This window comes from Neofelis nebulosa, chromosome 8 (assembly GCF_028018385.1).
Source record: "Neofelis nebulosa isolate mNeoNeb1 chromosome 8, mNeoNeb1.pri, whole genome shotgun sequence".
NCBI classification, from domain to species: Eukaryota; Metazoa; Chordata; class Mammalia; order Carnivora; family Felidae; genus Neofelis; species Neofelis nebulosa.
The window spans coordinates 10,650,506-10,676,327 of NC_080789.1; the positions used below are offsets into that span (position 1 = coordinate 10,650,506).

The window sequence follows — 25,822 nt, forward strand, 5'->3', positions numbered from 1 at the left end:
GGCTGAGTCTTGGGGGAATCTGTAATGTCTCAGGCCAGAGGATCTCTGTGAAACCCTCAGACCCAGTCAGGGTCATCAAGAGGGGAGAGGGCCCAGGGGCTCTCAGTGAGAGGAGGGGATAGGGCGTAGGGCGTGAGGGGCTAGGAGGCCTCTATCCCTGCCACCCTGTATGCCTGCAGACTGTCCCAGGGGGCCAAGATGACAGCAGCCTCTGCTTCCCACCCCCTCAGCCCAAGGCCCACCCTGACTGCACGAGAAATGCCCGCCCTCAGGGTGCCCACTCTGAGCCCACCTGCACCCCTCCGCTCAGAGGCCAGGCTCTCTAGAGGCCGAGACAAGCTGCGGAAGCAGCTCAGACTCCTGGGCTGCCCCCAAAGACCCCCTGGGGCACTGAAGCTGCACAGGCCAACCCCTCCCCTCTGACTGCAGCCCTCCTACCTCCCCAGGCTCGTCCAAGATCGACATCCATCCTTTCTTGAAGTTGAGCAGATCGGGCTATGGAGAGATAAGGAGGCACATAAGTTAGGCCCGGTGGAGAACCAACTGGGTCTGGGGAAGAAGGAGTGTTGTACCCATCCTGCCCCCTGAGTCCTGTGAGACTGAGGTCCTGGAAAGCCAGGAGAGGGGGCTGAGGGCCCAGGTAACCCCCAAATCCGGGCAGGCTCCCCAACCACTGAGATAGCCTTGGCCCCTGGCCCCGACAACCTCTGAGAGCCAAGACGGCAGGCAGGGTGACTGGCACATCTACCACAGGTGGCCAGGCTCCCCTCCTGCCAGCCTACTTCCTCACCAAAGACCGGGAGAGAGACCCCAGAGGGCTCCGAGAACAGCCTGAACCAGCAGGGCTGAGCAAACTGTCCAGTCGTTCTCACCGACGAGGCCAGGAGGCCCACCAGGAAAATCCCTTAAAGCCCCCGCTCATCCCCAACCCACTGACCCTCCTGTGGTCCAACCAGCCTTGCCCTGCCCTTCCCTTGTCCCCTGGAGACTCTGAAAGATGGAGCCAGGCCCAGGGTGGGGTCAGAGATCTCCGGAAGGGCCAGGAAGATAGCACTTCGGTGGAGGCAAGCCCTACCTGCCGGGTGCTGCCCAGGGGGGCGCGGCCCCGGGGTCGGGGGGCTCCCAGCCGCTGCATGTTCCAGAGGCCTGTGAGCTAGGTACCCCCTCCCACCCCCACCTAGATGAAACAGATGCTCATCCGGGTGGTTTCTCTGGCCACGCCCATCTCGTGGGCGCCAGCCACCTGACCCTCCCTGCCCACCGGCAGACTTTTCTCTCGTGTCTAAGGCCTGGTCCCTCAGCAGAGTGTCAGCTTCTGCCCGCTGGCAGGGGGGAGAGCAGGGCGGGCCAAGCTGCGGGCAGGGAGGAGGTGGCCACCTGTCGCTATGGCCCTGAGCCCACCTATCAGTACCGCCATCACAGCCTCACCAGGCCAAGGTGTCTGGTTGCCTGGGAAGGAGCTTGCAGCTCGGCTCCGTGGGGTGGGCAGCAGAGACAGCAGCTGGAAACCGGAGCCACCTGACCTGGCCACCTCCCCTGACCCGCCTTCCTCCCCATTCTCCTCTTCCTCAGGTGGAGGAAGTGGCCTAAGAGGGGCTTGGCCCCGGGGCCTGGACATCCACAGCCAGCCACAGCCCAGGCTGTACAGCCAGGGCCCCTGGATCTCAGCAGGCCAGCAGCCCCACCCCTGCAGGGCAGCCCCTCCCTGCATACCTGTCTGAGGGAGGGGACCCAGGCTCAGCTCAGAGCTGGGAAACCCTGGGGCTGTGTTTGCCCTGTCTCTCTCCATTCTTCCTCACCCTGTTCCCCACGAGTGCCAGACGCTGCCCGGGGTGGTCCCAAGCAAAGACTGAAGATTGGCAGCTACACTCGGGGCCACCGAGTCACCTGGGTAACCTCCCTTCAGACCGGGACCTCCAGTGACCCCCAAGGTCTGGCCCCCAAGGTCTAGGCCTCGGCAAAAACCTGCTGAATAAATATCACTCCCCACCCCACCCCCCTTTACCTTCCTGATCAAAATTCCTGTGCTTTGGGGGCAGTCTCCCCCCTCACCCCCTGGCTCTGAGAAGTCAGGCTATCTGGGATGGCCCACAGAGCTGGCCTTGCTGTCCAGGGGAAAGCCCCTGGGAAGGACGAGCAGACCACCGGGCCATTCAGACTGGGCCAGGGCTGAGGGATCAGCCATAGGCTTCCAGAGCTGAGCAAGGGCTCCCCAGCTAGAATGACAGGCTGGGACCCCAAGGGGTGCCTGGGAAGCAGGGGGGGGGGGGGGAGGAGGGGTTCCTGTGACCTTCCCCTCCCTGAGCCCTGGCTGCCTAATGTAGCAAATGATGCTGGGGGTAGGGGTGCGGGGGGTGGGGGTCCTGCCGTCCCCAAAGCTTTGTGAGAGGGCTGAATGAGCTATGTGTGGAGGAGCTCGGTGACCCTCTGGAAGCTGGTACAAACACACTACGAGCATGTCAGGTACGAGATGGGCACAGTGACCTTGGAGGGAGGAGGATGCCAGTGTGAGATTTTAAACCTGCTGGCGGGAGCGGGGCAGGGGGGACAGGTCCTGCAGTCACCTGGGAACCTCTGTCCAGGGTCAAGAGGTCTGCTAGTCTAAATCTCTCATGCCACACCTCCACTCAGGCCCAGCCACCCTCCCTCCACCCAAGGCAGCTCACTTTCCCTTTGTCCCTTCAGGAGTACCGGCCAGCTCTCACGGCCCGCCCTCTCCTTCCTTTGGCCATGGCCACGGCCGCGGCCACAGCTCAGCATTGCCTCCCACCCGCCTGGACCACTGACACGGCCTCCTCTAAGCACAGAGCCTCTCAAAAAGGCCTAGGGCCCCGAGTCGGCTCCGAACCTCCAGGGATGGCTCCAGGTGGTTTCAAACCAAGGTCCAGCTGCCTGATGGCACAGAGGCCGCAGCTCACCCTCCCAGCCCGGCCTCCCCTTCGTGTAGGGAACCCTGTTTTTACATCACCACGTATGCTCTCCGATTCCCGGCACAGCGGGACTCCAGGACCCTCCGCACCAGCCCAAGTGCTCCGCTTGAGTACCAGGCTTCCTCCTCCTCCATTGACCAGGCAAACCCCTACCCACGCCTTAAGACCCAACTTAATTGCCACCTCTGAGGTCCCTTTCCCTGCACACAACACACACCAATGGCAGCTGCCCTCCCACAGCCTCTGTTGCATTGGTGATTATCGTGAAGCCAGTTCCTTATCCCTCACAGCCTAGAGTAGAAGCAACTCCATTAGGGACATGCGCTGTTCACCCTCCAGGACCAAGGGGCTAAAGGAATGTTTGTTAAAAAAATTTAAAAAACAAACAACAAAAAAAAACCACATCAGGCACTGTTTTAGGCCAGGAAATCAGCTGCGATTGGGAGATGTGGCCCCTGCCCTGGTGGAACTCAGGAGACAGGCAATAAACAAGTGACAGGTATATAATCTGATGCCAGGCGGTGGCTTAGGGGGAATGAGGCTCCAAGGGCAGGGCTACACAGGGCTAAGGCAAAAAGAGGGGGAAGAGATCTTGACTCCAGGCCTTTAGGCATTTACCCATTCGCGGCCACTTTCCCATTTGCTTCCTGCAGCTCTCTGAGCTCAGGGCTAGAGGTCAGGAGAGAGGGAAAGGGTGTGAAGAGGCCCAGGAGGGACACCAGGCTGGGGCAGGCTCAGGCATGAAGGCAGCCATGATGAACCCAGAAAGCACCGTCAGTGGTGATCATGAGCCGCCTCTCTGCTCCAAAACCTTTCTTGGCTCCCCAGTGTCCCTGACCAAAGCCTAAACCGCTTCTCCTGGCCTTGGAGGCTTTCCTTCCCAGGTCCCCTTTCCATGTTGTCACCACTCCCCAAACACGACCACCAGCCTTTGTCTACACTGTTCCCTCCCTCCGTCCATTTCCACCTGATAAAGTCCTACAATCGCAGCTGGGCATCTTCCTTTGGAAAGCCCCTTCGCACCACAGGGATATGCTGTGCCTCCTTCAAGTGCCCCCACACGTTCAACATGGGCTTTCTCAAGAGAGGCGGCTGTGTACATTTCTTATCTAGCCCCAGCGAGAAAACTGGGGCAGACCTAGATACAAATGCTGGCTCAGCCCAGGCCGAGCTATGTCACTTGGGGCATGTTACTTCCCCTCTCTACACCTCAGTGCTCTAATCTGTTAGATGGGGAGTTACAATCATCCTTAAAGGATCAACTCGGGTAGCATGAAAGCACCCAATTCAGGATCTGGCAGGCACCCAGTAGGCAATGCAACCACCCTCCCCGGGCCAAGGGCTTGGGGCCTGGGGGTGGGCGGCCAGGACACTGACTCAGCTCCTCCCCCCACATCCCTCTGGCTCTCTGACCAAAGGGAGGCTGCTGACGACAGGAAGAGCCAGCAGGGAGGTGGCAGGATGTGCGGAGGCCGAGGAAGTCCAAGCAGCGGCCAGGTCATCATACTCTTAGGGGCAGGGGCCCTGAGGGCCCACCCCCAGCAGCTCAGCCCACTTCTTAGGGTCTCCACTAGCTTGGGGAAATGGGGATGTGCGCATGCGCAAACGCACCGTGCTCCACTCCATCACCCCACCCTCCAAGGCTGTCAGAGCCTCCCTAAGGCTCTAGCCAGAAACCAAAAGCAGCCCCGCCCCTCCCCTTCCAGAACAGCACGGTCAAGGGGCCAGACTGACCTGAAAACAGGCTACTCGTTCCTTTACGTTCTGGGTAAACTCGGGCAACTCACCACCGGCCCCCCCCCCAACAAGCCTCGGTTTATCTAACTGTAAAATGGGAATAAAGGCCCACTCGGTTGCGAGGCTCAGTATGATCATTAAGGCATAGGTATTGATGTAACCGGAGGAGTGCCTATCCCCAAGAGAAAGACAAATCTCTGCCATCGTGTCCCCCACCCCACTCGTGGGCTTGCTCCGAGCCAAGGCCCCAGTGCTGCTGCGAAGTGGCAAGCCGAGGAGAACACGGCGTCGTGCCACTTCGGAAATCCCAGGACGGGCTCCCGGACGGGGTGGGACGGGGCGGCCCCTTCTCACCCACTCAACCTCGGGCGCCCATGCGGGTAGGCAGTCCTCCCAGGCCTGGATCAGCGCGACCCATTCGAGCCGGGGAGCGCCCCTCTCCAGCCCTGGGCGAGACCCCAGACCCAGGCCAGGCCCTTCTCCGCTCCTCCCACTGCCCGGAGCCCTGTGAGTCCCTACGGGCCTGGCAGCTTGGGAGAATCAGGTCAGGTCTTCACCAAGGGGGCTGGAGGGGAGGTGGAAAAGGGCCATCAGAAATTGTCCGTGACTGGTCCCACAAAAGTAGGCGGAGAGGGGACTGCCCAGGATAGGGAGTTCCCGTTTCCTCGGGGTCGCCGGGGCTCCTAGTCCGGAAAGGTGAGGAGGAGGCTGGGGGAAGTCGAGGCAGAACAGCCAGCTGGGGCCGCTGGGGTCGCCCTGTCTTCCGGCCGAGACCTCCTCTCGCCTTCGGGAAGTGAAGGGGGTGCCCAGGAGGGAAGCGGCTCGGCTGGGGCTCGGGCGGTCACTCTCCTCCCGGCCTGGGGCGCAGAAGGGCTGGCCCGGGGGGCCGGGGGGGGGGGCACTCACCGTCATGGCGGCGCCCCGGGGCGGCGGGAGCAGGAGGCAGGGAAGTGGAGAGGGCTCTCGGGCCGGGCCCAGCGGCGCGGGAATCCCGCCGCCGCCGCCGCCCCTCTCGGCTGCCCGCCGCCGCTCCTCCGGCCCTTCCCTTCCCCGGCGCTGCCCCGGCCCCTTCCATCCGCCCATAAAACTTTTTTTTTTTTTTTTTCAAACTTCCTGGGAGGACCCGGGAGGGCCAATGGGCGGCGAGGCAGCCGGGACAAACAGCCGCGGGGGCCGCGGGCGGACCAATGGGAGCGCGGGACGGGACGGGGGCGGGGCCTGCCGCGACGGGACGGGCGCGCGAGGGCGGTCGCGGCCGGCGGATGGGGGCGGAGGGAGTCGAGGGCCGGGCTCCCGCCCCGGGCGCGCTGGGAGGAAGGAAGGACCCTGCGTGCAGGTGACTCGGTCGGGCCCCGGCGCGGGAGTGCTGGGCGGGGACAGCTGGGTGTGGCGCCCAGTCGCCCTGCGGTGGCTCCCGCGAGCCGCCGGACCGAGCGATGGCTCCACTCACTAAGGGCTCGGCGCCGCGGTTTGACGGAGACGTGGGCAATGCAGCCAGTACTAACAACTCAGCAGGTCCCACTCGCCGAGCCCCGCTCATGACCTGTGTAATCTAATGTCGCCCTCACCACAGACCTGACAGGGAGGTGTCCTTGTCCCCCTTTTACTAATGAGAAAACAGAGGCTCAGAGAGGTGAGCCGACTTGGCCAAGGTCACACAGTAAGAAGAGACGGGATTCCTAGCACGTAATCTAAGCACAAAGCGAGTTCTGGAATGGTAGGGCCTTCTCTAAATGGCCCCTCCGTACAAGCGGGTCTTCCTCGGCTTGAGAACCCCATTTTGGGTTCTTGGATGTGGGCGTACACCCTTTTCTCACATTCCCAGCGCTTGGCAGTTTGTGAGAGGCCTTTTCGCCCGCAGGAGCTCATCTGTCCTAGCAGAGGAGGGACCTTCGTGGAATTTGTTGAAAATGCAGTGGTTGCTTGTGTGGCATGGTGATTCAAACCCCGCAGTTAACCTGAAGCAAAGTATTACTTACCCTCTCTGGGCCTCAACTTCACCCTCTGTAAAAGGGGAGAATGCTACTATGGCCTGATGTTCCTGTAAGGATTAATTGTTAATTTAAGTCACCCCCCTAGAACGTCCCCTTTATCCTTAGCCAGCTATGTTTAGGTGGGGAGGCAAGGGGAGCTTGGAGTAACTGCCATTCCAATTTTCTGCCGTCTCAATTTGGGGTTCAGACATTATTGCTTTCATAGCTATAATTGCTCTCCCCATTTCCCAGATAAAGAAATGGAGGGCCAGGGGCTGAAGTTCTCTCCTAGCATTTCCCCCTGGGTGTCTCTCCTCCACCCTGAGGCAGGAGGCCAAGGATAAGCCTATCTTCCTCTAGACACCGGCCTTCCTGTCTCCACGTGCTGAGTTTTCCCGCTCTCCCCTCTACCTCACTTAGGCATTTGGTCCTTGGGAGAGTGAGCGAATGAACAGAAGACCTCACCTACCACCACCCGTGCCCTGGTCCGGTGGCTCCCGACCAGCCTCCTTGCTGGTTTCCTGGCCTCTCCTCTTTCAGTGCCCTCAACCCAGCGATCAGTTCACTCCCCTGCTCAAAGTTCAACAGTGCTAATAGATCAGCTCTGCATTCTTGTTGCAGAGGCGGTCAGCGGCCATCAGAATCTGACCCCTGCCTGTTGTCCTCCATCATTGCCCACACACGTTTTACATGCTAGGGATACATAACACTGGACTGCTGGGAATTCCCAGAATAAACCAGGTCCTTTGTACCTCAGATGGGACGGCACATGTTGTTCTCTGCAGGGTCTGGAACAGCTTCTCTTCCTGTCCTCTGTGCCCCGACACACACATACACTCCGCCCCCCCCCCTCCCGCCCCTCCTTCCCCTCTCTCCAAATGTTCGTTTGCCTGGAAAATTCCTTCTCACCCTCCAGGTCTCAGTCCAAAGGAAGCCGGGGTGCCCCCAGCCCAGAGGTAGAAACTCCTTGTCCGCTGCTCCCTGCATCTGGACATTCTGCCACTAAAATGATGACCGCACTGTGTTCTAACCAGTTACGTGTCAGTGTCCTCACCAAACTGAGCTTGTGGGCAGACACAGAGTGTTTTTGCCTATATCTCGGAGTCCACAGTAGGTCCTCAGTAAACATAGGTCAAATGAGTGAATGCACAAATGGAGAAATGACTCCCTTGCCACATCTTGTCCTAGTGGGACAGAGACGGGACAGACTCAGGGACCCAGGAGTGAGTTATTAAACAGAGCCACCAAACTTGGGGGTTATCCATCCATCCAACCGTTGTTAAACTTGACTCTACTGAGGATAGCAGCATGAGGCTCAGAGAGGGCCACAACGTCCCAAAGCCATACAACTTAGAGACAGAACTCAAGCCCAGGTTTCCTGGCTTTTGACCTTGGAGAGCGAGGTCACCCTCCGCCCCAAGAGATGTTTGAAGCTGCTCTAAGTAACCGTCTGGGAGACTCCGCTGGCAGTTCCGTCCCATAGCTCTTGATTTGCCTCATTCCCAGATGAGAAAACGGCTGCACACCCACTCAGCCTCAGTTACCGCATCTGTCTAACGGGGAAAACAATCTGTGGGGATTCTCGGGGCTGCAAGGAGGGCTTGGAGATCAGGATGCCCAGAGATGGGAGGGTTCACATCTCAGCTCTGCCCCTTGTGTGACCTAGAACAAGTCGTGTTTTTCCTCAGTGCCCTTCATTTCCTTCTGTAAGACGGACAACACGAACCATACTTCGTATGCCCGGTGGTGAGGATTAAACGCAATCAGGCAGGCCATGCACCGAACACCGAGCTGAGCACAAACTAGGTGCCAAATACATGCTGGTTATCATCACCAGCACCATTGTCCCAGGTGCCTTTCCCCGTTTCTCTCCCCTTCTCTCCACCAGGGACTTACCTGCTCCCTCCTGCCAGACCGGCTGCATGTTGGTGACCTTTAGTTAGTGTGACAAGGTAATTCCCGCCCATGGCTTGAAGGTACCACTCTGCCCAGATAACTGGGCATCACCCGAGTGCCCTAACCCCCAAAGAGCAGCAGAGAGGAAGTTAGGAAGCGGGTGGGAAAAGTTAGTGTTTGGACGCCCCCAACCGTCACACCTCTGTGCCTCCTGATCTCCCTGAGCCCTCTCTGCAGCCCTGAGCATCGCTATAGATTCTGCCCCATTAAACAGATGTGGCAACTGAGGCTTGGGGTGGGTTAGCTGCAGCCAGTCTCTCATCTAAGAATGAGGAAAATCAGCAGGAGACCGACTCCCCTCAACCCGAGCCGTGCAACTCCAGCTCACCTCCCTGAGCCTCGATCCCTTCATCTGCAAAATGGGTATACTGTCTGTAACGTGCCCAGCCTCGTGCTGGACCCAGAGCCAACGAGAGAGTACAGGAGTCATCCTGTCGACAAGAGAAGAGACCCCACGCGCCTGCCAGTGGCCCCTGGAGAGACCAGGCCCCTTCTCTCTGCTGCGAAGGGGGCAGGAGGAAGCGAGTCACAGCTGCCTGCCCTCCCTGCCCCTGAGGAAACCCTGAACCAGAGGCCTGAGTGTTTACAGCCCTCTCTGGGCAGGGGGTAGGTTACGTAATGCCAGATGTTTGTGAAACTGGCTGAGACCCAGGTCTGAGACACACTTTGCAATCCCAGAGCCCCCCCTCAGGCCATCCCTCCCTCCCTCCCCCCAACCTGGCTCCCCTTGGCTCAGTTGCTGCTTGGCCGCTTTCAGCTGTATAGATTATTCAACGCCCCCCTCACCCTGAAAACTGAAAACAGCCCCAGCCCCGTCCTGGAGGTGGGATTCTCCTTTCTCGTGTGGGAGCCCCAATTCCCTCCTCTCAGCCCCCACTTTCCCTCCTTTGACTAACGCCAACCTCCTTCCTCCCCTCCCCCTCTCTCCCACCCTCATCCCTCCCACCCCGCTGGAGCCAGCCTACCCTTTGCCACCTGAGGACCCCCAGAGACAGCAGGAACGGATTGAACAGCGTGGGAACGTCCCCGGGCATCCGCCATGAGGTCACCAGTCGGCCCTTGAGTGGGCTCCCAGCCTTGCCCTCCGCTGGCCTCTTGTCTGCCTGTCAAACAGGGTCCAGTGTTGGCCCCCAGGTCCCTTTGGTGGGATGGGGGGGGGTCTCTGACTACAGTCTCCCCTGCCTATTCTGCCATGCCTACCTGAAACACCCAGGCTCTCATGTTTCTTATCTCACAGAGCTGCCAAGAAAAAGAGCTTGCTAACTCATTCACACTACGGGGTGTTTGGCTGATAGGGCTCTTGGGGCTCAGCACCTTTGGGGACGTGCACTTCACCCCCTAAAGCCAAACCACAGGTGGCCAGTAGGAAGGAAGGGAGTACACACCCCAGATGTGCGTTCAGCCTGCATAGGGTTTTCAGATTGTTTTGCATTAGGTTCCGATGTTAAATAATCAAGAGACTGACGTATAACTACATATTTCCAGTTTCTCGAGGTAGAAAACCTCTGGGCCCATCTTCCCCATGGCGTCCACCCGTGTGGCACCAAGAGGTCACACAAGTGCCCCTAATCTCTATCCCGCGTCCGCCTACTCTCCCCATTTTATGGAAGGAAGGAATCACAGACTTCTGCAGCCACTCCCGGCAAGGTCCCCAAAGGCACCCCCTTTGCAGTCATCCTTGTTGGGGAAACAGGCCCCAAGAAAGCAGAAGCATTTACCCAAAGTCCCATAGCAGCTTACTGGCAGAGAGGTAGGCCAGAGCCCAGGGGTCCCCACTCTTCGGGGTCCAGAGCTTATCTGTCAGTGGGGTGTAAGGGCTTTGGGGAAAGGAGTCCGCTCCCCACCTTGCCACCACATTCCCCCAGCAGAGCCCCGGCCACTAGACCAGGAGCTCCACGCGCTCCAACTTACTTCTGGCCCAGGCAAGCAGAAAGCGCTCACTAAGTGTACGTGAATAAATGAATGAACGAATCGATGAACGAACGAACGAGCAAACGAACGAGGCAGTTACCAGCTCTGTCCAATCCAGGTCGCCTGGGGATGGACTGAGAGGTTTCCCCGCTGGTGGGATGGGCCCGTTTCGCGGAGATTGGAGGGGGATCCCTATATTGCTATTTCCGGTTCGTTCACGAAGCTCTGGCCCCAGGAAGTATGAAGAAATGACCCAGAAAGAGGAAGAAGCAAAGTTGCCAGAGCCCCTGTGAGAGCTGGAAGCGCCTTTAGTGACCAGTCCTCTGTCTCCTCCCCTTTCACCGACGGGGAGACTGGCCACCAAGCAATTAAGAGTCCTGCTGCTGCCTCAGGAGGCCACGCGGCAGGTCAGGACAGAGCCAGGAAGCAACATCCAGGCAGCACCGGGACTGCGGGGTGGGGGTCCTGAGCCCCAGGTTCTAATTTGAGGTCAGCCGCTGCCTGGCTTGTGTGACCTGGGATAATGCTCCTGCCCCTCGTTTCCTCCTCAGCAATGAGGGCCTGGGCAGAATCGCCCCAGCTCTGATTAGCGGCAGGGCCAGAATGGGGGTTCCAGGCTGCCAGGCAGATGCCCCCCTCTCACTCTCTTTTCTGGAGGCAGCACCCGGAAACAGCGGAACCAGAGCAGGATGAGGAAAGCATAGCCCCAAGCGGCCCGTCTCCTCCCTGCCTCCTGCCCCAGGCTGTCAGCTCTGACCTCACCTCTCTGGAGGCTGAGGGTGATGAGAACAGTCTGTTTGGCAGGTTGTGGGGAGGGGAGGGGGGGGGGGGCGCACAGCGCTGTGCTCCAGCTGCTGCCTGGCCTTCCAGCAGCCTCGCTGGGTCCCACCCCCTGCACACATCCCTCCCGCCCCGAGGATCCTGGAGACCGTCCAGGCTCAGCTGACTGCCGCACCTCTTCGGCCCTCTTCAGCGGTTCTCTGGCTCCAGCTCTTGGAATCCCTATGCTTTCTCCCGGCCTGCCCAGCCCTCCAGAACCAGAAGGACCTTACCTTCAGAGACCATCAGGGTCAAACTGCCATTTACCCAGAAAAACGGGAGCGACTTTTCAGGGCGTCCTAGCAGGTCAAAAGCAGAGCCCCAGGCTTCTGACCCCAGGATCATTTACCTGCCCCGGTCCCCAAGCCAAAAGGTGGCTCTGCGGCCCAGCCCCCCCGGAGCCCCTCTCTCAGGGCCCTACCACGCACACAGATGACCCCCATGGCAGAACCAACCCCGGTCTGGACGACCCTAGAGCGTATCAGAGGACCTCAGCCCGCCTCCAACCTGATTTCCCTTCCCCTTCACCTCCCTGTGTGCCCACACCCATGACCCAACTACCGAATCTGCCTGCTTCTGGTCGGTCAGTGAGTCTTGGCCTTTGCTTGGTTCTGATGCCTCAGGCTCCTCTGATCGGAACTGGAGGTAAGAAGGAACAAAGCTTAGCCCAGGTTATTCGCCAGGTTCCATTCACATATCCACCTCCTTACCCGTCCATCCAACATCTATCTAGCACCCAACATCAATAGATCCATGTATTGTCCATCCAACTGTCCAACGTCTACCTTACGTTCTCCACTCACTAACCCATCCAGCATCCATTATCCCACTCATACATCCAGCCTCTATGTACCCATGGTCTACCCATCCATCCCACAGCCAAGTATCCTTTCTCAACCCATACCACATCCATTCGCCACCCATCATCCGTATTCCACGTTTACCTATCCGCACACCATCCATCCATCCGTTCATGTTCCACTCGTGTTCATCCGTCAATCCATCCGTCGCCCCATCTATCATCCAAGCAAACATTATCTGTCCAACACCTGTTATCTGCTCCACCCCTCACCCGTCTAACTTTCCATCCAGCGTCTTTTTATCATTTATCATATCTGTGTATCTGTCCATCACCCATTTACACATCCGCCGTCCATCATTCATCCATCATCCCCCCCCCCCCCCCCCCCGCCGCCAACCCACCCATCCTCCATTTGTGTCTTGCAGGCACCGATCACTCATCCATTGGGGCTGAGCTCCTCCCGTGTGTCTGGCCAGGGGCTAGAAGTGCAGAGATAAAGTAGGCACAGCCCCGGCCCTCATGCAGCTCATCTCTCTTAAGGAGGAATGACGGCTGAGTGTGACCAGATGGAGGGCAGCAGGACCACCAAGCCCAGAAGAGGAACATTACCAACCCCGAGGTGGGGTGGCTGTTCGGGGAGGGGACCTCAGAACAGGGCACCTGATCTAAGACCTGAACGACGAGCAAGTGTCTGGTGAGTGAAGAGAGGGAAGGGAAGAGCATCGTAGGCAATGGGAACAGCATGTGCAAAGGCGGGGAGATGCCCCTGGAGAGCTCTGCAGCCGGCTCAGTAAAGTAGAGAGCAAATCTGGGCCAGAAGGAAGGCCAGGAGGAAGCCATGCCAAGGATTTTCATAGAGGGTGGCCAACTGGAGCCCCAGTGATAGCAGCTTCTTGGGTCGGGGGGCTCCAAGCCCCCCAGCCCCCCTTTGACCAGGAGGGTAGGACCAAGCTGGTTCATCTCTGCAAATCTCAGGTCTGTGCATTGAGTTGACTAGAGAATAGACTGATAAAAGCCTCAGGGAAATACAGGGGAGGGGGCTCCCCAGTATGGCCATGGGCTCAGAGGCTTCACCAACATGGCCGTTAAAAGCGCGGGCTCTGGAGTTAAAGGTTTGATCTGATTTCTCACAACGTATACATGTGTGACTTCCGGCAAATGGCGGACTAAGGCTGAGCCTCGGGTCAGGCTGAGGCACATAGACGGCAAAGCACGTCAAACACCAAGCCCAGGGCCCGGCACACTGGAAACCCTCCCCTGTCATCCAGGAGGGAGGCAGCATTGGGCTGCACATCAAGGAAGTGAGGGGGCTTGGATGAACGAGCAGGAGCCTCCATATGACGCCAGTGGGTACCTATGAGGGAAGAAGTTGGTCCCATTTTACAGGGTAAGACCGGGGCAAGAGAGGCCGGGTGCCCCAACCACACGCTGCATTCCCAGTGAGCTGAGGCCAGGTTGCCCGGCCTCGGCCTCCGGGACCCTCCCCACCGACCATCTTCAGGTAGACGCTCCGGGCAGCACCAGAGTACCACCGACCCTGTGACCCTGCCCCTAAGCCAAGGAGGCAGGCAAGGGACTTGGTGAGCTCCTACTATGTGCCAGGCCCCAGGCCTGCGCATAGTAGGCCCTCGTTTAGCCTGTCTTAGCACTCAACTCAACCCAATGAGCATTTGTACAACCTCTTCTCTGTGCCCGAGAGAAGCTGTAGGGGCCAGAAAGGGGTAAGCGAAGCTGTCCTAAATTTGAGGAACTTAGAATACAGAAGGGAGGGACGCCCGGGTGGCTCAGTCAGGTGAGTGTCCGACTTCAGCTCAGGTCATGATCTCACCACTCATGAGTTCGAGCCCCGCATCGGGCTGTGTGCTGACAGCTCAGAGCCTAGAGCCAGCTTTGGCTTCTGTCTCCCTCTCTCTCTCTCTCTGCCTCTCCCCCACTCGTGCTTTGTCTCTCTCTCTCTCTCAAAAATAAAGATTAAAAAAAAAAAAAAAGAATACAGCAGGAAAGTCAGGGGGACTCGACCACACTGGTTGCCGTCCCAGCCAGGGTCAGGTAAGAGCCATCAGAGGCAACACAAGCCAAGGACTGTGCAGCCAGGAAGGGAGAATGCCTGGTCAGAGCACCTTGCTTGAAGCGGTCCACCCCTGCCCCAGCCCTTACTAGCTGTGTGATCTTAAGTGGCTTAACCTCTCTGAGTATCAGTTTCCTTATCTGTAAATAAACAGTGCCTTTCGCATCAGGTTGCTATGGAAATTGAATGAGGAAAACACCCACAGAACATTCAGACCGGGGCTTAGCATCTAGTAAATGCTGGGCAGTATCACTGCGGGGCGGTTGGAAAAGTTTTGGTCGGGAGGAGGGATTAGGGCTGAGCCTCGGAAGGTGTGCACTTGTCCGGCTGAGGCTGACTTTCAGGCTGCCCCTTGGACGTGACACTGACTTACCTCCCACTCTGGCAAGCTGGGACCCTCTGCAGGGCTCCTGCTCCCCGGCTGGCCCATCTCCTCCAGACTAGCCATAGTCGAGGTCTCCGGTCCACGTGTCACTTTGGTCTTTGGCCACTGGGTGGAGACGTAGTCAGGGCTGGGTGGCTGGGCAGAGCTCTGGGGCCACAGCCCAGCTTTCTGTCCGTTGACTAGGGTGGCCTCCATCCAGCCGTCAGGCTGGCCCTGTCGCTCTCGCTCCAGGGTACCGTTTGTGGCTGGGGAACCCACCTCTGGCCCCGAAGCCGTGGCCAGGGTACCCCCGTGTCCAGCTGGGTCCTGGCGGGGCAGCCGGGCCTGCAGGAGCTCCAGGAGGCCTTCCCAGTCTAGCCTGGGAAGACGGGAGGCGAGCGTCGACGCCTCCATGCGGGCCCAGGCCCCCTCTCGGAGTGCCCCGAGGAGGCCCACGAGGTCCCTCCAGTCAAGCTCGGGTCGCCTCTCAGGGCTATGCTGGTGTGGGCATGTTCCCTCAGCACCCCGGCCCGTGGTGGTGGGGGTCTCGGGGCCTACCCTGGAGCTCTCCGGGGGGCTCGTAGGCTGGTGAGGACACAGCTCTGGCAGGCTGCCCCAGCCTCTCTCCAGGTATCTGTGAGGGCCCTGGGCACCTGGAGACTCCTCCTGACTCTGCCAGCCCCCCGGAGGCTGTCTTGGGCCTGCCCGGCCACTTTCCAGAGATCTTTCTGGCCGCCGCTCCCTCTCAGGGGTCCGGGCTGATGTCCTCGGGGGCAGCGAGGACCCCTGGAGCCTCCGGTCCCCTTCAGGCCGCCTCTCGGGGCTCCTGGGATGAGGGGGCTCCGCTTGGCTCCGTCGGGCCGGTTCTGCCTGCTTCGCAAGGGGCTTGGTTACCTGAGGATAAGTGAGGGGGTGCGTGACGCTCCAGAACCCTGACGGGGTGGTCTCTCTCCGGTACAGGAAACTGGGGAGAGGCAGGCTGTGTCCTCACAGCAGGCTGGATGAAAGCGGACCGCAAAGCACCTAGGGTCTTTCCTCCCTGGGGGTATGAGCTCTTCCCTTTCACCCAGTCTCCTCACTTTCAGAAAGAGATCTTCAAAATGCTTACTTTCCGGGCTCCCCCGTGCCCCCCTCCCCGAGATATTGATTCCACCCTGGGCTAGCAGGTGCCGGAACTCCCACCACCAACACCCCACGCCACTGGGTCAGGCCCTGCTCTCTAAGAGTTTCTTTAAAAATCCAAATCCCCAGCGAGGAAGAGATAGCCCTTAGAGCTGGACTGATGCGTCTGAGGCTTTCCCTGAAAACTTTTCGAGATAGCAGGTGTCTAATGAAGGAAGGGGCCAGCACGGAAGGGCCCTCTTTAAGACAGTAACTTGGGGTCCTTCTCAATTTTGCTAAGAGCTGCTGGCTCTTTGGTCGGGGGAAGCTGGACACCCGCGATTGGGACTCTGATCGTTTCACAAAGGACCTCCCTTCTCGAACCGCCTGCCTGCCACCTGGGGGAGGGAAGAAGTGGTGGCCCACCTCTTGGGGGGGTGCAGGGGCCCGGGGCAGACTGGCAGTGCTCACCTCCCTGCTGAGGGCAGGGCTGGACTGTCTTCGGAGAAGCTGGCTCTGACCTTGGCTGGGCCGCTGCGACCGCCCCTCGTCCCGGGCCTGGAAGGCCCCCGGCGCCTCGGACTTCCTATGAGCAAATGCAGCCGCCCCTCTGAGGGCCCTTGGGACTGTCCCAGCATCCCGGCTCCTCTACTCCCGCCCCCAAGGGCGGCAGGAGATGTGGGAGATCCAGGGACCCTCCAGGAGCTGGTTGAAGGGCCTTAAGTAAGGGATGATCCTCTCAGGTTCTCAGTTTCCCCTTCTGAAAAATGAGGACGGTCGACATCGCTCTAATCTACCCACCTCACGGAGTGAAGTGAGAAAAAGGGGTAAACACAGGTAAGGGGCTTCGCCTTGGTCTTGACTGCCTCCCGCCTCACTCAGGACCTCCTGTTTCTGACTCCCACCCCACCAGCAGTCCACCACTCACCCCTAGATAAAGGTTAGATGGGCCTTTGTGGGAATTAAGGTTTATTGAGCACCTACTGTGTACCAGGCACTGTGTGCACATGATCGGAACAGCAAACATTTATTGAGCACTTCCTATGTTCCAGGTGCCAAACACTTGACCACCCCACTTTGTCTCACACAACCCGTGAGGTGGGGGCGGGAGATACAGAGTGTAATGTGCCCCCACATCCCATCCTTTCTGCCCTTTTCCTGTCTACATGGTGAGTTTTGGATTTCCCAGACCCGTCTTTTTTTCCCCCTCCATAACCAAGAGGGTTCCGGCACTTAGCCTTGAACACTCCAGGCCATCTGAGCTGTCAGTAAAGGAGCTCTTAGCAAGGTCAGAAGGAAGAAACATCCTCTACAATTCCACAGAAGACCAACACAAACTGTCCACGCAAGTGGCACTTCTAAGGCACCTGGACTTCAGGCACGGTTGCCCAGTCCAATGAAGATAACCTCTAAGCTGTAAAAAGTCCCTGGTTTCAGTCCACCGTCTTGCTTAATAATTGGTAGCCATGGCTGTTAATATTTAACGTGACCTGAGAGGTAGGAACCAAACAGAATCTGGGCACACCTCTCCCCTCCCGTAGGTAAGGCCATCAAAACCAAAGACCCAACTACTCCGGTGGAACTTTATTTCAACAGGTCTGACTTCATCTAAATTGACCAAGGGAGCTGGGTCTCTAACGGCTGACGTGAGGGAAGCCTGAAAGAGACCACTCGGTGCTAGGCCTTCCCCGAGCCAGCCAAAAGGGAAGGAGGGGGGACCTCTGCGCAGCCAGGCCTGCCTTCGGCCTGCCTCTGGCTTGGGAACTGCGCGGAAACTCCACGGACACTTTGGAGAGTAGAAAAAAATACATATATATGAATTTGGCATTTTGGGGGTGGTCTTACAGCTTTTCCAATGTCATTAGAACCAGACCCATAAAGTCCGTTGAGATTTTAGCAGCTCTTAGAAGGAGACTGACTCGGGGCGCCTGGGTGGCTCAGTCGGTTAAGCGGCCGACTTCGGCTCGGGTCACGATGTCGCGGTCCGTGAGTTCGAGCCCCGTGTCGGGCTCTGTGCTGACAGCTCAGAGCCTGGAGCCTGTTTCAGATTCTATGTCTCCCTCTCTGTGACCCTCCCCTGTTCATGCTCTGTCTCTCCCTGTCTCAAAAATAAATAAAACGTTAAAAAAATTAAAAAAAAAAAAAAAAAAAAAGGAGACTGACTCACAGAAAACCAAAGTTCTCTTCCCTGGTGCAAGTGTTTCAGAGTTTGAGGGGTGCCTGGTCAGCTTCCATTTTTAATCTATTTGAGGCGACGGGAGTCCCTTGCTCTGTGAGATCTGAGGTCGCAGAGTGAGTGTTCCACAGAACCAGGCGCTGGAGGCTCCATGAAGCGAAAGCCCCAAATGTGACTGGGTTGGGGGGCATAACGGCGAAAAAAAAACTCAGGGCAGGGTGGACAGGTGGACCGGCCAATGTGCGCTTTCTCGAGTGGATGCACTGAATAAACTCCAGCGTGCTCCACAATGAGCCCTTCTGAGAAGTTTCCCCCCGTGTGGATTTGAGACATGGGAGGAAAGGACTCCAGAAGATTCCGAGAAGCCAACAGAGACCCAGCCTTTGCGATGCTGAAGCAACAGTGTCCCCTTGGGCCATCAGTGTTGATGTGCCTACCCCAAGGGAGAGGCAAAGGAAACACGTTTCCTTTGGAAGCTTGGATGGGCTCCACTCTATTTCCAGAGAGTAGTAAAGGACAGGAGCCATCAAGTCTAGCAAATTCCATGAAGACTCTTTTGAATTCAAGAGATTACAAAATGCTTACATGATGCTAAGATAAGGGATTCCAAAGGCATCTGAGGAGGGGCGGGTGTGTGTGAAGATATCAAGATATCAAGCCCAAACTCCTCATGTTTTAATGTGATAGCTTTTTTTTTTTTTTTTTTTTTTTTAACCAGTGCCAGACGATGTGGAAGATGTATAATAAGCAGAATGTGATAGCCCTTTAAGAGAAATCGTCCGGGCTCAGGTAGACAATGCTTGGACAGAATAGATGCTCAATAAATACATGTCGAGCATATGGGAGAAAATAGAAGTATGGCTCCATAGCTAGCCACTCCTAAATTTTGGTCTGTCCCTTACAGATACTGAAATAGGTTTTAAAGGCTCGTCTTCAGGGGACAAATGTTTTCCTATTTGGAAAAAGCGCCATACGAGAGGAAAAAATTAATTACGCAGTAGAGTTATAGAACGTTGATTAAAAAGCAAACAGTCTACTTCCCCAAAAGGTATACAATAAATATATGCAATTTTTTATATACCAACGATACTGCAATAAAGCCTTAAAAAGGTAAACAACTTCAAAGAGAGCAGAATAAAATGAATAGAAGTATCTGTGTAAAAATAATTGAGTGTCAACAAAAGTACAAACACCTTCCAGACTTCTATTCTGAACACTTTGTCTGTCTCAAAGTTATCCCTGGAAGGAGGAGGAGGAGGAGGAGGAGGAGGAGGAGGAGGAGGAGGAGGAGGAGAAGGAGAAAATTTAACTTTGGTTTAAAGACTTTAGTGTCCCTGCTGAGTTATCAGATCAAATCAAAGGTATGCAAAATGATATTGGACCAAAAACAGTCATCATAAGAAGACCAAAGACAAAGGGGGTTTTTAGGGCAGTTAAACTACTCTGTATATCACAATGGTGGATACACGCCGTTATACATTTGTCCAAATCCATAGAATATACACCATCGAAAGTGAGCCCTAATGTAAACTCTGGACTTTGGGTGATAATGATGTATCAATGTAGCTTCATGGTTTCTAACAAATATTTCATGCTGGTGGGGGATGTGGATAGTCCGGGAGGCTGTATATGGCGGGGGGCGGAGGGGGGGGGGGAGGGACAGGGGCTGAATGGGAAATCTCTGTACTTTCCACTCAATACCGTGAACTTAAAACCGCTCTAGGGGCGCCTGGGTGGCTCAGTCGGTGAAGTGTCCGACTCTTGGTTTCAGCTCAGGTCATGATCTCAGGGTTTATGAGATCGAGCCCCACATCGGGCTCCATGCTGACAGTGCAGAGCCTGCTTGGGATTCTCTCTCCCTCAAAAATAAATAAACTTAAAAAAAAAAAATTTTTTTTAAACTGCTCGAAAAAATTTCTTAATGTGTTTTTCAAAAAGGCCAAAGAAAGAATTACGCTAATGCCAGGGACCACAAACGCTGTCACCTGGGTACTAAATGGATAAAACTCACTGGAAAAGGAAATTTGAAGAGTAAGAGATACGGTTTCTCAAGTAGAGTCAAAGCTAAGAGACAATATTGCCTAAAGGAAAACAAAGAGGAATTCTGGAATGCAAAATATTACCTGCTCCTAGGGTGATGGAAAGGTTCTAAAATTAGGTCATGCGTGGCTGTGCAGCTCAGGCTTAGTTAAATACGCTGTAATTCATTGAATTATACGCTGTAAGTTTTGAGCCTCCCAGACCAACTTTTTGTTCTCTTGACCTTAACTAATGGCATTCCAGCCCCGATCCTTGAAAACTCGGAGGCTGGAACTGCTGGAGAAAGAAATCTCAGCCAGATCGGGAGGAAATGTTTCCTTTCCCCGCAGCTGTGGCAAAGCGGACGGTGTGGGGCCATAAACCGCCCGCGCAGCACTCGGGAGGAGGAGACTCATAAAATACTTGGACTTGAGGCATTGTCGCCACGTCCCAGGAAAGCGACCTTTAACTTCTAAAAAATTTGTAATGCTGTGCGTTCTCTTATTTAAAATGGGTGGCTTTGGCCATTCGTTTTAAATTGACATCTGTTTTCTGAAACGCATGGGGACCCATGAGTTTCCTTTGTTAAAGCAGAAAAGAACCATGGCTAGTTTCTTCTCCCTCATGTAAGAAGGAAAAAATAAAATAAACCTATGGTTCTGGATCAAGCAAAGGGTTTGAGAGTTAAACCTTATTTAAATTAAGGGTGCCCGGGTGGCTCAGTCAGTTAAGCGTCCAACTTTGGCAGGTCACGGGTTCGAGCCCCTCGTCAGGCTCTGTGCTGACAGCTCAGAGCCTGGAGCCTGCTTCTGATCCTGTGTCTCCCTCTCTCTCGGCCCCTCCCCTGCTCACGCTCTGTCTCTGTCTCTGTCTCTCTCTCTCTCAACAATAAAGAGAAACATTAAAAAAAAAAAAAAACCTTATTTAAATTAACATACTAACGTTCTCCCCATTTTACAGATGAGGAAACTGAGGCTCAGGTAGGTTAAATCACTTTACCAGATCCCATAGGCTGGGGAGTTAGATTTGACCCAGGATTTGACCCCCAGCCCGCCTGACCCTGGTCTATTGCTCTTAACCACTAGGCTACACATAGCATCACTTGGTTGTCACAAACACACACACACACACACACACACACACACACACACACCTCTGAAAATGTGGAAACAGAGATGAAGTGACTTGCCCAAGGTCACACAGCCAGTAAGTGGCAGGGTGGGGGGTCTGAACCCTTTCCATCTGCCAACCTAAGCCTGTGAACCTTCCACCTGTCCTGCTGCCGAGCCTCCTCCCCACCCCACCTGGCTGACCCCGCCCAGAGCTCACCTGCGCTCTTGCCCGAAGAGGCGCTCCACCTCTGCACGGCCAGGGCTGCGGGTACGGCCCCCGTTGCCGCACTGGGGGCCTGGCTCCCTCTGCGCCAGCCTCCTGGGCGGGGGCAGGTCGGCCAGCATGCTGTACTCCTCCCTCTCCAAGTTGTGCCTGGTCTCCCCAGGGGGCGCCGAGCCCCGGGAGCCCCCGGAGCTGCCCGGCGGAGGTGAGGATGCCAGGAGCGCTAGGTCACTGGGGGGGTGGCGGGGCGGGGAGGAGGCTCGAGGTGCATCCCGGTGTCCGATGCACACTTGCGGGGGCTGCACTGGGGAGCCATGCAGAGAGTCGGTGGAGGGGGCCAGGCTCTCCATACTAGTCCCTGGGGGATCCTGGAAGAAAAGGGAGGGCTCAGGGGCCTGGCGTGGTGGGGATGAGAAGGAGGGGGCATCCCGGTGCCCAATGCACACAGGGGTGGGGATGTGGGGGGGCTCGTGCAGAGAGTCTGTGGAGGGGACAAGGCTCTCAGTGCTGGCCCTGGGGAGATCCTGGAACAGGAGGGAGGGCTCTGGGGCCTGGCGCGGTGGGGAGGAGGCCCGGGGTGCATCACGGTACCCGATACATACAGGTGGGGGGAACTGAGGAGGATCATGCTGGGGGGACTGAGTCTCAGCATCTGATGTGTCTGGGAGGAAGGGAAAGGGATCAAACTGGGCGTGGCGGGGGGGTGAGGAGGCCCGGGGGGCATCCCGGTGTCCAATGCACACAGCTGGAGGTATATAGGGGGGGTTGTGGTGGGGTGATTCACTCTCAGATGCATGGGGGTCTGGGAAGAAAGGGAAGGGGTCATGTTGCAAATAGCGAGGAGGGGAAGAAGCTCGAGGAGCATCCCGATGCCCAATACACACAGAACATGGAGGCTGGGAGGGCTCAGAAGAGGTCTGGGGTGCCCCGCGGGTAGCAGGGTACAGAGGCGAAGAAGTCCGGGAGGCACTGTGGTGGCCCAGGTTATGGGAAGAGGAAGTGGCCCGGGGTGGCGGGCTATGCTGAGTAGATCCAGAGGAGGACAAGGGTGGGTCACGCTGAGCTGGCCTACTGGGAGATGAGGTCTGAGGCCTGTCCCCTTGGGTTGGCCGAAGGGCAATGGATGCCCAGGGGACCTCACTTTGCTTGGAGCGAGATGGGGAGGAGGTTCGGGGGCCTTCACTCTGGGTTGGGCGAAGGGGAAAGGAGGCCCAGGGGATATCTTTGTTAGTACGATGGGGAGAAGCATTCCGGGGATTGTTCCGTTGAGTGGAGCATCGAGGGGAGGAAGTTCCAGGGTTGTCCCGCCGAGAGGAAGATTGCGGGTAGTCTCGTTGACTAGAAGAGGTTCTGAGGTTGTTCCATTGGGTACAAGAGGTTTTAAGGTTGTCCTTTTGGGTAGAAGAGGTCCTGGGATTGTCCCGTTGGGCACAGGATGCCCTGGGGTTGTCCCGTGGAGTGGTTCTGTTGGGAGAGGAGGCTCTGGGGTTGTCCCGTTGGGTGGTTCTGTCGGGAGAGGAGGCTCTGGCGTTGTCCCGTTGGGCACAGGATGTTCTGGGGTTGTCCCGTGGAGTGGTTCTGTTGAGAGAGGAGGCTCTGGGATTGTCCCGTTGGGGACAGGATGTCCTGGGGTTGTCCCGTGGAGTGGTTCTGTTGGGAGAGGAGGCTCTGGGGTTGTCCCGTTGGGTGGTTCTGTTGGGAGAGGAGGCTCTGGGATTGTCCCGTTGGGCACACGATGTCCTGGGGTTGTCCCGTTGGGTGGTTCTGTTGGGAGAGGAGGCTCTGGGATTGTCCCGTTGGGCACACGATGTCCTGGGGTTGTCCCGTTGGGTGGTTCTGTTGGGAGAGGAGGCTCTGGGATTGTCCCGTTGGGCACACGATGTCCTGGGGTTGTCCCGTTGGGTGGTTCTGTTGGGAGAAGAGGCTCTGGGATTGTCCCGTTGGGCACACGATGTCCTGGGGTTGTCCCGTGGAGTGGTTCTGTTGGGAGAGGAGGCTCTGGGATTGTCCCGTTGGGCACACGATGTCCTGGGGTTGTCCCGTGGAGTGGTTCTGTTGGGAGAGGAGGCTCTGGGATTGTCCCGTTGGGCACACGATGTCCTGGGGTTGTCCCGTGGAGTGGTTCTGTTGGGAGAGGAGGCTCTGGGATTGTCCCGTTGGGCACAGGAGGTCCTGGGGTTGTCCCGTGGAGTGGTTCTGTTGGGAGAGGAGGCTCTGGGATTGTCCCGTTGGGCACAGGATGTCTTGGGGTTGTCCCGTGGAGTGGTTCTGTTGGGAGAGGACGCTCTGGCGTTGTCCCGTTGGGCACAGGATGTCCTGGGGTTGTCCCGTGGAGTGGTTCTGTTGGGAGAGGAGGCTCTGGGATTGTCCCGTTGGGCACAGGATGTCTTGGGGTTGTCCCGTGGAGTGGTTCTGTTGGGAGAGGACGCTCTGGCGTTGTCCCGTTGGGCACAGGATGTCCTGGGGTTGTCCCGTGGAGTGGTTCTGTTGGGAGAGGAGGCTCTGGGGTTATCCCGTTGGGCAAGTCTTGAAGGAGAGGATGCACTGGGGGTGTTTTGCTGTGTGAAAGAGGTCCTGGGGTTGTCCCGTTGGGTGATTTGTGGGGGAGAGGAGGCTCGGGGGTTAGTGAGCTGTGTGGAAGCAGTCTGGATAACGTCCCTTTGGGTAGAACGATGGAGAGAGGAAGCCTGGGGGGTGGCACTTCGAGGTCCGCTCTGTGGCGTTGCACAGGAAGGCTGGGTCAGCGCTGAGCGGTGCTGCTCCAAGAAGTATCCACCTTCTCCCCGGAGCTTGGCCCAGTGCTGACCAGCACTTCGGCTCCCGCTGCAGGTGTCTGGAGAGAGGAGATGATTTTTTTGTTTTTAACACTGATTTATTTTTGAGAGAGAGAGAGACAGAGCGTGAGCAGGGGAGGAGCAGGGAGAGAGGGAGACCCAGAATCAGAAGCGGGCTCCAGGCTCCAAGCAGTCCGCGCAGAGCCCGACGCAGGGCTGGAACTCGCCAACCGCGAGATCACGACCCAAGCGGGAGTCGGATGCTTAACAGACTGAGCCACGCAGGCGCCCCGAGAGGAAATGATGAAGGCAGAGCCCACAGCCCCTTCTTAGAGGCTCCACTGTCCATACGAGGTGACTCGACCCCTGTAAATAAGGCAGATTGGAGGGGGCTTAGTGGCCCCTCTCAAGCTGAGGCTGGGATTTGAAATTGAAAACCCAGCCTGACTCAGTCAATGGGAGGTAGGCTCCAGGGCTGGAAAGGCACATGGCCTGCGGGTCCCGGAACAAATTCATAGAGAGCAGTTTTGGCAACAGCCCATGTAACCCCCGAGAGGGAGGTGGCAGGGGGCGTCCAGCAGCAGCCATCTAGCAACTTCCCTTTCCCTGTTCTACTCCTGCGGTTGGGTTCTGAGAAATTCCCCCATCTCTTCTAATGAGCCTCTTTCACTGTGATCGTTCTAGAAAGCTCCCGTTCCTTACACCCAGAGAGGCCCTTGCCCTAGAAGCTTCTGTCAGAGCTGCCATGAGGATGGGCTGGCCTTTTGTGAACCTGCAGCATCAGCCTCACCAGGGAGTTTGCTAGAAACGCAGAATCTCAGCCCCCTCACCCCCGCCCCGACCCGCCCTGGGCACCCTGCCCCGAATCTACTTTTTTTTTTTTTTTTTTTTTTTTTAATTTTTTTTTTTCAACGTTTTTTATTTATTTTTGGGACAGAGAGAGACAAAGCATGAACGGGGCAGGGGCAGAGAGAGAGGGAGACACAGAATCGGAAACAGGCTCCAGGCTCCGAGCCATCAGCCCAGAGCCCGACGCGGGGCTCGAACTCACGACCGCGAGATCGTGACCTGGCTGAAGTCGGACGCTTAACCGACTGCGCCACCCAGGCGCCCCCCGAATCTACTTTTAATAAGATTCCCAGGTGATTTGCATGCACATTACTGCATAAGCAGCCCTGGTCTAAGAGATTATTGTAACTGCCCTAAGCAGGCACCTCTTCACAACTCCCGTCCTCATGAAGGGGCCGCCATGACCTTGGTGTCACCCACCAGCCCCCTTATCCTTTGGTCATCCGGCATGGGGTGGCCGCCGGCTCTGTGCGTGTCCCCGGGCCGCTGCTTCATCAGGAGAGAAGCAAAGGGTACTGTGGCCTCATCTCGAAGGAACCACAACTGCTTTCATTAAAGGCCGTGCTTAAGATTGCCTCTCCTCCTGCTTGGGAAACCTCTGTCTCTTTCCACACTTTCTGAGCTGCTGTCACCGAAGTCTGAATTTCCGGCGCCTAGCCAGGAGCCAGAACCACACAGAGAGCAGCACTTAAATTTTTCATTGTTGCCTGACGAACTGATGCCCCAACGTGTGTGCTGTGGGCCCCCAGGTTCATCGTCCCAATCAGGGAGATCCTTTCCAAAAGGAAACCTGGCTAGATCACTCACCCCTGCGTCCAAGGAGGGACCGAAAAGCCATCAGACTGGAGGAGACTGGGGAGACATGGAGACTAAATGCACTGTGGGTCCTGGATGGGACGGTAGGACCACAGAGGGACGGGAGTCGAAAAACAGGCGAATACAAATAAAGTCTATAGTTTTGACACTATAACGTCCCAATGTTGATTTCTTAATTTTGGTAACTATACT

General features: G+C 56.9%; 1 protein-coding gene and 1 long non-coding RNA gene across 7 annotated transcripts in view; one reads left to right on the forward strand and one right to left on the reverse strand.

The window, feature by feature from the left end:
* TRIOBP (TRIO and F-actin binding protein) overlaps nt 1-25,822 on the reverse strand; it is a 52,683-nt gene that overhangs the window by 16,165 nt on the left and 10,696 nt on the right. For 2 of the 6 annotated variants that reach the window (XM_058741337.1, XM_058741340.1), the window contains exons 4-10: nt 22,638-24,024; nt 21,186-22,607; nt 16,133-16,247; nt 14,570-15,454; nt 11,888-11,965; nt 9,562-9,699; nt 439-495 (exon numbers count right to left, since the gene is read on the reverse strand). In XM_058741337.1, the coding sequence (XP_058597320.1) occupies nt 439-495; nt 9,562-9,699; nt 11,888-11,965; nt 14,570-15,454; nt 16,133-16,247; nt 21,186-22,607; nt 22,638-24,024 (4,082 nt within the window). Of the gene's footprint in view, nt 1-438; nt 496-5,573; nt 5,766-9,561; nt 9,700-11,887; nt 11,966-12,529; nt 12,608-14,569; nt 15,455-16,132; nt 16,248-21,185; nt 22,608-22,637; nt 24,025-25,822 lie in introns of those variants that run through there. The other 4 variants (XM_058741342.1, XM_058741339.1, XM_058741338.1 and 1 more) reach the window with 4 other exon arrangements.
* Nucleotides 5,786-7,395, forward strand: LOC131518874 (uncharacterized). Its single transcript, XR_009265316.1, has 2 exons — nt 5,786-6,003; nt 7,061-7,395. It is a non-coding gene; the product is annotated as an uncharacterized LOC131518874 (long non-coding RNA).